The sequence below is a fragment of the Anser brachyrhynchus genome, assembly GCF_964034855.1.
Source record: "Anser brachyrhynchus genome assembly, chromosome: 18".
Classification (NCBI taxonomy): domain Eukaryota; kingdom Metazoa; phylum Chordata; class Aves; order Anseriformes; family Anatidae; genus Anser; species Anser brachyrhynchus.
The window spans coordinates 4712677-4726625 of NC_137711.1; the positions used below are offsets into that span (position 1 = coordinate 4712677).

The following is a 13949-nucleotide window of genomic DNA, read 5'->3' on the forward strand; positions in this document are numbered from 1 at the left end:
CACCAGTGAAACAGAAGGCCAGAAATATTCTGCTCTGGAAAACTTTCTTTTGAAAAAACATCAAATTTCATACTACATTATTTTCACAGTACTGATAACCTGCCACAGTGGGAGCTAAAAGAACAGCCAACTTCACTTTTTTTAGCATTTCTTTGAAGCTTTGGGAAAATCTGTATTCCTGGAATTTTCATCAAAATTACTAGGACCTTATGGAGAAAATAACTACTTTTTCCAAAAGAAAAAAAAAAACGACAACTTATCTACTCACATCGGGACTGGTTTGAGAAGTTTTCCAGCCAACTGCAGTAATTAAAGATCCAAGAAAGCACAGGGATGGATTTTTGAACTGTCTGTGTTACTATTTTGAAGACTCAAAGGTTGCTATTGCTGAAGGTGGGGAAGGGTAGAAATGCAGAACTGTGCTTCTCCCAGAGTTAATGAACACGAAGGGCTCCTACATCTCTGCATTTTTTAATATTATAACAGATCATCACTTTAAAGTCCTTATAACGTCTAGAAGATGAGTAAAGGACTTTTCCTCCAGGGGAACAATAAGCTGTACAATTTCATTTGGAAAAAAACACAAAAACACAGTGATTCTGCTAAAGCATGAAAATTCATTACTGCAGAAATGCTCTGTGCTGGCACGGCTCAGCCTCTCCCCTTATGAAAGCCATTGCCCTCCAATTACTGCACAGTGGTTAGCGTTGTTTTCGTGGTTTAAATAAGCAATGAAGTTGGAATATGTTTGCCTTTATCTTTTAATTCTGCATGAATTTGTATTCACATTTTACCCTCTCATCTGTGTGAGCTGCAACACCAAGGTCAGCAGGGGGAGCTCGCTCTTTATTTGTAGGGTTTGGTGGGTTTTTGGTGTTTTGTAAGCAAAGTATCAGAGTGGAAAGACTACCGTGAAGAAAACAGAAACCTTAAAACAGAAGGAACAGATCAGACTTAATTGGAGCCTGCTAAACAGACCAAGAGACTGGTCCTGCAAACACTTACCAGCCTGTAGAGCACATTAGAAATAATAGTTCCACTCAAACCTTCAGGTATTACAAGTGGCAGAAAATATTTACTGGATCGCTACAGTAAGTCCAGTACAGTAAAAATAGAAATGGACTCCACTGAGCAAACAGTAATGGATCCCACGCTGACCCTGCTGAAATCAATGGGAATTCAGCCTCCGAGTGACGTTCTGGCTGCTCTCAGAGTCCCTGCGCAGTGCCACTTCACAGACCGTTCTGGCTTTGACACAGCTGCTAGGTAAGAGGGTACAGGTGTTATTTCATGGCAATTGCTCTCCAGACCGATGCAGTCATTAGAAATAAAGGCATGCAGTGAGCAGATAGCGAAGGCAGCTGCAGCAGGAGCAAAATCTTCCTATTCTGGACTTCCAGTGAAATTACTGCAAAGCTTTAAATTTGATGGCAAACCTGGCCCTGGCAGAGCCTATTTGCATGGGGAAAGCAGCCCAGACAGCAGGGAGCTCAGCTCAGACACTGAGGCAAAGTGCTTTAATCCATGAAGGACAAGCAAAAAGAAACAAAGCTTTCCATAAACAGAAAGCACCTCTGCCTGGGTAGTATTCCACCCCGGAGACGCAGTGGGAATGAGTTCCTCCAACACGCTTCTGCCCTCTAACGTTGATACTTCTTCTGTAAAAGTCCTCTCCATCACTTCCAAAGGTCCCTGCTGTCAGTGAGACTCCTCAGCACATCCCTCCCCATGGGACCTGCTGTTCAGCAGCTGAAGATCGTCTCTTCCAGGCGAGAGTCCCAGCAACCTTGGTGGAGGTACATGACTCATACATCACGAGGTTCATCCAGCTCAGAGGCACTGAGGAGGAGGCAAGGTTGATGTCCACTTGTCAAGGGCCATGGCACTTTTCATTTTACCACACAAGAGTGCACAATGCCCTGGCTTATGGAAAAACGAGAGGCCGAGCTGCAGGTTTTAGATGCAGTGTTTAAAGTTCTCCTTTCAGTGAGAGCTGCTACCACCCAGTTACAGAGCAGACATTGAACGTTCCAATGTTCAGGATTTTTTCAGGCTCCAACGTTTAGTTGTTGGCTAAGATCCAGACCCGGATCCAAAAGGGTTAAACCGTCATCATCAGAGGTGACTTCTTTACCACTGAGATTTGAATCTGTTTTAGATGCTTCAAGCCTGATGTTTTAAACACAAATTCAAGATACATTGAACTAACAAACAAAAACTTGACATTATTTCACCTCTGTGCAGGAAGAAAGTTCTTCAGCACACTATAAAGGCAACTATCTGTCCAACAACTTAATGTGAAGCCTCATAAATGAGAAATATGGCAAGGCATTAAGACAGTAAAGTTTGAATTTGGACATTTGGCTTCAAGTCCTAAGAATAACACAGCTTCACACTCCCTCACTGAAAAAAAACAGTGGATTCATAGTAGCATTTCATTTTGCTCTATTAATCTGATTACCCCAAGTAAATAAAATAGGCTGAGATGTCAAAGCATTATATTCATAATCTGTTGCTGCCAATACAAACTGCTTTTGTTTGAAAATAAGCCTGCTGCTCCCCTTGGGATGTGGCTGCACTGAAAAGTGAGAGATGGAGGCTTTCCATCCTGAACCGCAGACATACATTTTTTCAACTTTAACACGACCCATTTATTTTTAAGAAAAGTGTGGCTGGTAGCTAAAGACCAATAAAACTTTCACACTGTGAGGTAAGCAATAGAGCCAGTTCTTAAGCGATGCTGTGAAATCACACACAACAATGCCTTATCAGAAATAGATACAACTGCTCCCACGATTATACGCACTTGGCACTGATGCGGTTTCAGTGTTGATACCGTTAATGATGTGCTACAAGAATGCTATGTGATGCTGCAGAATTGGGAAATTTCTCTGTCTGTTCACATATACACACTTAACACCCATCAAGCATACCATAAGATGTTCCACTTAAGGGCTTTAAGGTTTCCATAAACCTGGAGTACAATGTACTCCGGAGTGTTTGACTTAGCCATGTCTTTGCAGGACTAAACCTTAGGTTATGAATATATGAACCAGCTCCCACACGGTGAGGCAGGATGAAAACTCCCAAGGCATCATCCCTCCCTGATAACCATCATTATGCACATGCTGTCCCTCACAGTAAAGGAATCGCAGATGCCCACTCCTTCCCTGAGGGCACCGCCCACTGACTTCTATTTGCTCCAGACAAGGGCACATGTACTACAGATGAGATGTTCTCCCGGCTCACACCTATCCCTTATTTATCCCATTTCACCCACCTGAGCACACCTTTAGGCTGTGAACTACAGAGGATTACCAGAGGCACAGAGCTTGTGGCTGCCTTAACCCAGACCCCAGTTTACTACAGCATTTCTTAGACCAGGGAAATGTCTAGTGTAGGCTTTAGCATCTAGACATCTATATTAACCTTCCTTTAGGGCTTTGTACTGCCTTCTCTTCAAATACAACAGCATCACCTTTGGAAGGTGTCTCCCCAAACATGGACTGAGAGTAGCTCTCACAGTAATTTCACATAATTATACACTGCTCTCAGTTACCATAAACTTTAATTAAAATTGCTATGGTGTCACATTCTTGCATCATTATGGCTTCATAACAGTCTCGTTGTAGCAGACTCTCCAGAGGCTTCTCCTGGAATCACGCTGCAATCACTGTGACATTCACCCTGTCCCTGAAGTGAAGCCTCTGGGCTGTGACGGCACTCTGGCACTTCACTAAGGACATACCAGGTGTCCCAACAAGGACAGGCTGAACTATTTTGCTGTGGGAAGCTACAAAGCTAATCAGCAGCAGAACAGCTACAGTCTCTCTTCACTGTTTGCTTCATCGCCCTTTGGCGATGCTGTAAAGCATAATAGTGTCTATGCCTTCTGCCAAGGACTCTGTGCAAAGGAGATGGTTTGATCCAGCCGGTCTCTACCTTCTGGACTCCTTAACTTGTCCAGCCTGTAATTAACTTCTTTCATTCCAATACAAGTTCCCAAGTACTTTGGAAACATGAACTAACTATACCTTGCAGGTATCTTGAGAAAAGTATAATAGTCTTAAATTTTCTACTAGAGAAATTAATGCCCAAGGGATCTTCAACTTCCTTACAAAAATCAACAGCGGAATCAGAATAAGAACCTGGAAGTATCAGACTTTGACACTGCCTGCTAACCACAGGGCTACTCTCTCTTCTGCTACATTTTGCTTTAAACCACATCACATCTGTTCTGAAAAATTGGCAGTAGAGCAATACTCAAGCACCTGTGGACGTAGAAACTCTAGCACTGCTCACCATTGACACAGAGGTTGCACAAGAAGCAGAAATGCATCGGCTCTGTTCCCAGAGCTGCCCTACTGTCACTACAAATAATCACAGTCAAAAGAGAGGAAGCAGCCAGTCCAGCCATGTTACTTTCTGTCACATAAACCCCAGCTAATCTTAGATCAGGTATAATTACATTGCTGCACCAACCAAGAACAAACCAGCTACAACAAGCGCAACACATGGCCAGGAACATTCAGCCCTTACTGAAGAGGTCACCACCAGCAATCCTCAGAAACACAGAACTCAAATACAAAAATAAAAAATAAATTAAAACTCTAGCTCTAGATTTTTATTTTTTTAATTCGTAAGAGACAGAAAAATGAAAGCCAAGAAGGACTGGTGGGGATTGTAACTGTTTATGCCTGTATTAACCAGAAAAGCATACTGCTGCTTCCTACCAAATATTTTGTCTTTGATCATTACATTTCCTGCAACCAGAGAAACATTGGTGGCATTGAAGTAGGTAATTTTTATGAAACGTGCACATACCTTTGATAGCAAAAACTCCATGACAGAAGTCCTTAAAATTGATTCTTCCCAAGTCATTTGGGTCCAAGTACTTCGCCAGTTTTTCCACCTAAAAAAAAAAAAAAAAAAAAAAGAAAAGATTATAAAATACGTGTTGAGAATGGTAATTCATCTTTTGCTCAACTGGCCTATAGCTTCCACAGAAGACCGTGAGTGGAAGAATACCCGCAACATTTACTTGAATCATTCAAACTGTTCTGCAAGGAGAAATCACAAATGGATTATCTGATGTCAAGCATGGTACATTGCATTAAGCTCGGGAGCTTAATAAGGGGTCAATCTGTGACCTAGCCTTTCATCTTAGAGAAGGGTGCTAACAAAATCTGTTTCCCTTAGGGCCCTTTTCATTTACACAGCTCAAAGAAAGTTAAAACCTTTATGATCTCCACCCCTCTTGCCACAAATTACTGGGGAAGAAGAAAAGATGTGCACAACCCATACTAGCCTCGTTCCCTGAAGCATCCAGAGTTAAGCAGTGAACGTTCTTTGGCCACTTAGGATCAAAAAAAAAAATCCTTTGCCATTGCAGAGAACACAAGTTTGAAAATACAAGGGTATAAACAAGTATATGTGTATACAAGCAAGGAATGTATTTATGTAATTATAGTTATAGTCTCAGCTTCACAGTTTAGCATTTCTGAACACTAGTTGTTGTAAAATGAGATTATACGGCATTTAAACGCAGCCACCAAATTGGCATTTGCCCCAAAGAAGGTCTGGCAGATTGCTCAAGAGGGAGAAAAGCAGTCCAGACAGGAGAGGCTGTTGCGTGCTGAGTTGTCTGGATTAAAGGAACAGAGAGGGTTTCCACAGAAACAAGTAGCTGAAGAGGGAGAAAAAGGAGAGGGGCAGAGCACGCTGGAGACAAAGGAGAGCGGGCACCACGCTGGGACACCCAGCTGGCTGTTCCCCTCTGCCATAAACACGCTGCATGACATTGTACAGGTCCTCCCCGTGCCTCCTCGTGCCGTACCTAGCAGGCAGTGTGCCGAGGCAGCCCCTTGCTGCTTGCAGGCACACTCACGGCCAGCTGCAGCACAGCTCTGACCTTGATCTGGGCCCTCCAGACACCCCGGAGCATAAAGGAGACGAGCGTAGGAGGCGAGGGCAGCGGGCATGTAGGATGCTCCACAATCCTGGCAACTACAAGAGGAGCTCAGATATGTCAGTCTGAGCAGCAACAAAAGCCCAGCTGGAAAGCTATGCAGCGAATGAATCCAGATGACCCAGTTTCTCATTTTTCTATTTTTTTAACATGCTAGCGAAAGCCTAGCTGTTTCTTAAAACCCTGCAGATAATGCACTGATGTGCGTGTGACACCTCTTCCTTCAGATTCTCTCCGTGCTAATAAATGCCTTGATTAGCCAAAGACCTCATTTAGAACAAACCAATCTACAACTAACAAAGGTGTTGGGATGGTGAGGCGCAATTCCGCATGACACAGCAGTTCCTGCTCTCTGTGGGTCCCCTTTCTATCCCTCCAGGTGGCAAGTACCTGCGAGGGCTCAGCATCATGACCCAGGGCAGTGCCAGAGGCACAGTGGGAGCTATGTTTGGCTTCTGAGCCAAACAAGGGCCCTGAAACTGTGCTGACAGCATTACCCTGAATAGTGCTGTGTTTCTTTGCTGGCGACACCCAAGAACAGACAAACAAAAGTTTTCTGTACCTCGGGTTCAGGACATCATGCAGTTGTCCCTGTTCTTCTCAGTGCAGGTGGGTATTCCCTGTGTAAGGAATTTAACAAGACCTTGCCTTGGTTTCAAGCCTACAAGCTCCTCTGCTTGCAGGCCTTAAGCAAGTTACCTCTCCCCCATCACACCAAACTGTCTAACCCACAGCTGACAGTCTTCAGCCTCAAAAGGAAGAAGAGAATCTCTCAACTGTCTCAGTCACAGAGAGAGAAATGGATCTGGAGTAGGAGAGAGACCCCTAATACCTTTTATGCTACACATTGTAGACCTGCTTACTATTCATTGAGATTTTGTCTTTCACTGCAGTAAGAGCAGGAATAGTGTTGTGTTGAAACTACAAGCCAAATGGTCCAACCACGGATGGGAAAATGACACACTTCTTACATGCAAAATGCTAGGCTGAATGAGAAATGAACAATTTGATCCTTACATTGCATCCTTTCACTTCTCCTTGCCTTAGGGAAAAAAATCAAAAAAAAAAATCATCTCTTGTTCTTAAACATGACCCCAGGAATTGAAGTGTTACAGCTGTCACCTATCGTGATCAAATTCCTACATCTGGTACCACAAGCAATTAGCACAGTCCCACTGATTTACAGCAGCAGAAGATATGGGTCTGTTTCCAAAACACGGCCACTTCACTACTGTAGAGGGGGTTTAACGCATACACGATGAGCTGGAAATCCTTCCCGAAACCAATTAAATGGATACACGCCTGGTACAGGAAAGCTGGGTCGCTGTTATCGCTGCTCACCTGCACAAACAGCAGAAATGTTACAGAAAGATGAAGCAGCAACAGAAATTCCTTTCTCTGGGCTATTTTTGGATGCATTCAAAGCAGCATAATCACACCGGCCGTTGAGGCTGGCAGCAGCAAGATTTCAGGGCTGAAAATCTTCTTGATCACTGTAGCAGCTTAAATATGCGGCAGATGTGTCAGCTGGTGTAACTCAGCCTGGCCCCGATGGCGCTGATGCAGACCTCAGTGAGGCCACTAGCTCAGCATCTGTCCCCGTGCAGATACGGCAACAAAATCTAATCAGACACCTGTCTGCTGGGTTATGGGATCAGCCTGTAACTCTCTCTGACAACTGGCAAGCTCCCATCATTGCAACATACATAAATACTCTTTCAGATGCTTGCAGGCTTGCTCTGGAGAATCCTGTTTCCTGTAGGTCTCTTGCTAAGAGGCAAGAAATTGTGGTTTAGGTTTTAATGTACTGATTCCTGCGGCCAGCTGGGAAGCCCCTACACAACTTCATACTGTGCTATAGCACAGTGGTGCCACTCGGTGTTTCCAGCACGTCTGGCCTGGTAAGTTTATTTCTGACAGTTGAGCCAGTGACTTTAGTGCACCAGTTTCTCAGCTACACACAATTATATTTTCTAACCTAATTAAATGAGATGTTATATGTCTGGATGTATTTGTTACAAAGCAACAGAGAATGCATTCATTTTTAAGTTCGAGCAATGCCTTAACAGTAAATGAAATTATCACCCCAGCAAAACGCTTCAGTCTCCAGTCTCCCCGCAATCCAATTGTGCAGGTTTTCAATTAGATTTTGTAACGCAAAGAGCTGACATCAGTGCAGAAGAGAAGAAGAACTTACAGAATGGCCTGGTGGAATTTGTGCTGATCCTCCTCATGTCTTCAGCCAGCACTGACCAACACAGCTCCAGCACAGGTCGAGGCCACAGAGCTTTTATCAGCCAGGACTACATTCAGGTATAAACTTGCATGCAGACAGTGCCTGGATACACACGCATGTACTGTATATAAGCCCCTATAGACATGCACAGTTTCAAGCCCCTAGTGCACTTGAGCATGCATTTTTAACAGTTGTTTTCTGGGATAAGGCTAAGAAGCTCTTTGCTACAGGGACAGACTTTTCTGGGACATCTAAAAGGGGCCCTCAGACAGGGCTTCTTGGTGGGGCTGTAACACGAGCGAGAGCCAACACTTGGTTTAAGCAGCACTATCTTGTTAATCCCAGATTGAAGGCATTACTTGAAAGTAAGCGCAATTTCAAGCTGTGGCCAAATAAACTATGCCATCGCAGCCACTCCTAAATCTTCTCTGCTGTCTATACTGTGTCAGCCATCCTTCTGCTTCACTCTGTAGAGAAATAATGTCCTCTCCACCTCCTTCTCACAAGGGGTTGACTCCCAGCAATCAGTCAGAAGCTATGGCACTTATTTATTGCTTTGGGAGGTGTTAAGGGGTTGTCAGCCCAACAGCCAAGCTGCGTGACAACGAAGCCTTTTTTGCAGTCAACAACCCCATGGGCTTCCAGATAAACTACTCTGCTAGCAAACAGGGAGCAGCAGCCTTTCAGCCCCGTTAGCAGAACAGGCAGTGCTGCCTGTTTTTGCATATGTGGATTAAGCAGGCGGTGCCAGTCTTGGACACGGTCAGACTCCTGAGTCCCTGCATCTCCAGGCAGGGCTGGGCTCTGTCTCCTCTGCTGATGCCACTGCAAAGGACGCAGGACTGCAAACCCAACTGCTGCCAAAACTCAGTGCTGAAACAACCGGGTAATTGTTGTGGTGCCTGCAGGCAGCACAGGGAACGCGCTCCAGAGCTGAACGCCATCGAGATGAGCTAGAGCCAGGGATTTAGGCTGCGGACTGACACTCCTCTCTACATTGCTGCACTGAGCAGTCCCCCACCATGTGGGACAGCACAAACAAGGATGGGATTGCAAACCTTGCAAACTTTCTTCGTTGTGGGAAGAGAAGGATGAGGACAGAAAAAATTAGCTGCAGGCTCAATAGTCCAGCTGGTTCTCCTGGCAGCTGCAAGGGTCCCTCTAACAAGCTCCTCAGCAGACATCCAGTAGTCTCAGAGAGAAGAAATAAATCATTTCTGCTCTGGGAAACAACTGGAGAAAATCAAACCCTTTGTTGCTATTGTTTAGCTTGCTTAGATGAATGGGTGATTATCCTTTCCAGGCAAACGTATTTCTCCATTGTAATAACTGGTCACTTCAGCCAAAGCCTTTGCCCCTCTCTGTTGCATTTCCCAGCTATACTGAACGTGCTGCGAAGGGATGTCTGCCCCTGCTGCTTTCTGATAGGTAACAGCAGTCTAGGAACACCTGAGAGTTGCTTCAGCCCAAAGTTTCTCGCTATGCTAGCTAGAAGGAGCCCCTAACTGTGGGGGACAGCTCTGCATTTATAGCAGAGGATAACTACTTTTTCCGAGCTCTGCTCCAGTGAAAGTGTGAAAGGACCCTGCCTACCTTCTAGGTTCCCACAAGAGCACCAGGCTTGGGGACAAACCCAGCCTTCACTGAAGAAAGGAAATCCAGAGTGTCTTGTAAGGAGTCCTCTGTAGCCATGCGGCAGATATATATATATATATATATATATATATATATATATATATATATATATATACACACACACACATGCTTTTTTTTTTTTTTCCAGCAAGGATTTTCCTCCTGGAACCTGAATCCTGCTGCCATCTCCAGCAAAGAAAAAATTCAGGCCTCTACTGACCTCCCTTAATTTTCTTCAAAAACTGGCTAGCCCGGGGGAGATTTGTTACCGCACAAAAAATGGTAGAGATGGCTGCAATTGGAGAGCCCCACGCTGGCTCCATCCACCAGCATCTTACAGCAGGATCCAGGTCACAGCCAGAAGATGCCATCTGACATACCGAACTCAGCTCAGCAGTGTGCCGGCATACTGCGGGAGTCTGGAAGCACGTCTCGCCCTGGAGTGAGAGCAGGGAGCACCTGGGAGCAGCAAGAACGGCAAGAAGAGCACTCGCAGGAAAGGTCAGACCGTGCTGCGGCAGCGGCATTCGGGCAGCATCTCCTGAAGCATGAGAATGTCTTAGAAGTTTACGCAAGCTCCCAGCAAAAGGAGAACGCATAGGTGAATGCTGCAGGGAGGAATTAGAGAGGTTCCCACGTAATTTATAAAGGGAGCAGCAGCACTCGCTCTGATTTTAACAGACTGGCCTTTTCTGCACCTGGGGAAGCGGCATGAGATCACACCCTCACCTGCTCTCCCCTTGCTCTGCAGGTCCTGCTCCTCCACCACTTCACTCTGCAGCCAGCCACAGACATCTAGCCCCCAGCAATTCTTCACCTTGCATCTTTACAGACAACACGAGTTATAGACTTTGCTGTTTTCTTGCTTATATAACCCCCTGACATGATGAATCTAGTTGGGAATCAGTTCCCCCTAAAGGGCTCCTTCTTAAAAAAACCCGCCGTATCCACGATGCACAGGCTGACAAAATGGGAGTCCAGCTGGAAGGGACCTACAAACATCATCAAGTCCATCCGACCACTTCGGAGTAACCAAAAGTAAAAGCGTATTATTAAGGGTATTATCCAAACACCTCCTGAACCCTGACAGGCTCAGGGCAAGGGCATCAACCGCCTCTCTAGGAAACCTGTTCCAGTGTTTGGCCACCCGCATGGTGAAGGAATTTTTCCTGGTATCTGGTCTGAGCCTCCCGGGCAATGGGTATTCAGGAGGCCCAGCAGCACAGAGTACCAGCATCTCTGTTGCAAGTTGGTAGGATTGGTCCTACCCCGAAGCTATTCGGTAATGGCATTCAGACTGTAAGTAAATAGAAAACCATGATGATGAAATTTGCAGATGACAGGATGATAAATAACAACAACGCAGACAGTCTCACACTCCTCTGGATAGCTTCCTAAGTGAAGCCCATACAGAGTATGGTTTAGGCACTGCTATGCAAGGCCACAAAACAGAAAATACAAAAGAAGAAGAAGAGTTCACATCTACAGAGAGGAGGACTGTTTTCGGAGGAGCTAGGATTTATAGATTCAGAAGTTCTGACAATTACGGGGAGGGGAGCAAGATGAGGAAAATGATTTTACCTTGCATTGGAGGGACCAATATTAACAGTTGTGTTACTAACGCTCTCATAAGAGATGCTGAAAACCCAAACAGATTGCAGAGAAAAGACCTAACATTTAAGGGCTGTGGAAATGCTTTATATGACCAAACTTCGGGTTCTCTCCGTTTAATGTTGTAAAAGAGAGACCAATGGTTGATTTGTGACTAGGTATAAAGACTTCCGCAAGCAGGAAGTTGCAGGTTGTAAAGGACTCTCTGCTCTAGCAGGGGAAAAACAAAGAGCCATTAGCTGCAAATTAAAAGACCCAAATTAGAAACAAGGCACGAATTTCTATCAGCACAGTTCTCTACCCATGACAACTATAAAAAGAAATGGGTGGACTCCCTCCCATCCAAGGCCTTTTGAGTAGACAAGATACACCTGCCCAGAAGTTTTACCTAACCTGGAGTAAATGGGTTACGAGCTGTGCTGTCACCATTTCAGGACACCTCACGGGATAACCTGGTGCTCCCCCTGAACCTGACCTTCACGCACATGAAGGACGACGTCCCTAGTCACACATGCAAGATGTGGAAGGCCAGTGCTTAGGAATCACGAGTCCAACCAACAGCCAGCCCTCGTCACCCTGTGCTGACAGCCTGTCTATCATAAATGATTCATGACGCTCCAAACAGCATCACAAATTTCCACCGGCTGCTGCCCGATCCCAAACCATGCAGGAGCATACATCACAGCTGGAAACAATGGCTTGGAATTTGTTTTGAATTCTGATTTCACGAATCAGTCATTGTCCCCTAGTGCTTTATATGCTGGCTTCAAGCCTGCAAGTTGACATGCCAGAGAGATTTCTTTAAACAGAAACTACTGTTCCAGTTTCTGCTTTAACTGGGGACACCCAATTTACCAGCTAGAAGGCAGATCTTGGACTGTATCCTAAATGACGTAAGCAAATTTGTTGAATAATCTTGGCATTGACTTTGAGCAAATTCCTAATTCTGTCAAATCCATAATCTTCTGTGCAGCACAAAAATCTGACTAAACTCAAGGTAGTCCATTCACAGGCTTTCCTGAGTTTAGCATCAAGGACACAGAATTGCATCTTCTTCCAATTACAAACTGGGTCCTTGGGGACCCAGATGGAGGAGAACACAACCATGACGCTGCTGCCTTTTGCAGTGAAACATATCAGTGAATTACAAAGCCACAGAGTGAGACAGGTAGTTGCAGAGGCATTGCAGGTGGTTGAGTGCACTCAAAGGAAATGGGGAAGCTCAGAGTGTTCGTTTGTTATTAACGCCCTGTGTAAGCGTTACCTGCCTCAGGTGGACAGCAGATGGGAAATGCAGCTGAGCTACAGAAACAGGAATCGGGCAGCACCGCGGCACGCGCACAAGAGCTCAGCTTCCACCTTCAGAAACGCAAGGACACCGAGTGCTCTGCGCATGCCCAGCTGCACCTGCCTCTTCCTGGCAGAGCTGTGGATGTGCCACTTCCCAGCAGGGCCAAACAGGATGGAGAGCAGGTAGCAGCTCCTCAGCCATCCCTTAATGCTCAGCTCTGTGTGGGACACACCAGACACACTGACCTTGCTACAACACACAGATATTGCTAAACTCGACTGCCTTGCAGACAAACCTGTCCCACTGAGCCGACCCTTATCTTCATGTCATCTTGTTTTCTTATTCTGTTCAACAGCATCTCCTCTTCTGAGAGGAAAAGACTGAGCCATATGGAAGTGCAGAGAGAACACATTAGAGATGGATTCGTTTAAAACATTTTCCATAAGCTACTAAGAGAACATAGTACTCCAAGAACCTCAGTGAATGCATGTGTGTAGCAAATACCCAGGCAGTGCCAGGAAAATCAATGCTACGCCTTCTGTTTTCTATGGAGAAGTCACTTGTGGTTTTTACTACATGTGATGACACAAATCTAATTTGGGATCACAACAAAGACAATTCTCGAGATATTATATACTCAGATTTTAGAGTTAACATTCTTATAGCTTGGATTTTCTCCACAGCGAGATCTAGAAGTTATTACGACTAAGGAATCCCTTCTCTTATACCACATTACTCGCTGGCTAGCCTCTCTACTTACAGAGCAAGACGTTTACTACCACAAAGAATTGCTCATAAACTTTGAGCAAAGTGACATGCATAGCTCTGGCCGACAGCACCCAAAAAAGGACCACTGCCTGTTTTATTCATGAAAATGAATAAAATTCATGAAAATTAATAAAACTGGAATCAGAAAGTTTTCCAAACTTCCTCAGAGGACACATCCCAAAGTGACTGCCCCTAGCTACAGAATTTACTTCCCTCCCATCCCTCTGCAAGCTACAGACCACAGGAATCCTGGTGAGTTTTTCCTCTGCCTTGTGCACATTTGGATCAGGTCTCCGTGGCAGGCAATGCCCCAATTGCTTACGCAGACAATACCACTGCAACAGCATTTCTCACTTGGTGCGTCCATCCTAATGCAATGTGGCAGCCAGCAATGAGCAGGCACCAGAACTGTAAGACCAACATCTCTCCGCAGCCTCTTC

The 13949-nt window shown here is 45.1% G+C and overlaps 1 protein-coding gene across 2 annotated transcripts in view; it reads right to left on the reverse strand.

Annotated features, from left to right (window-relative positions):
* The window catches only part of RAB11FIP4 (RAB11 family interacting protein 4), a 118288-nt gene that overhangs the window by 73401 nt on the left and 30938 nt on the right, over positions 1-13949 (reverse strand). For both annotated transcript variants that reach the window (XM_080561199.1, XM_080561200.1), the window contains exon 2: positions 4825-4912. In XM_080561199.1, coding sequence (XP_080417325.1) covers positions 4825-4912 — 88 coding nt within the window. The remainder of the gene's footprint in view (positions 1-4824; positions 4913-13949) is intronic.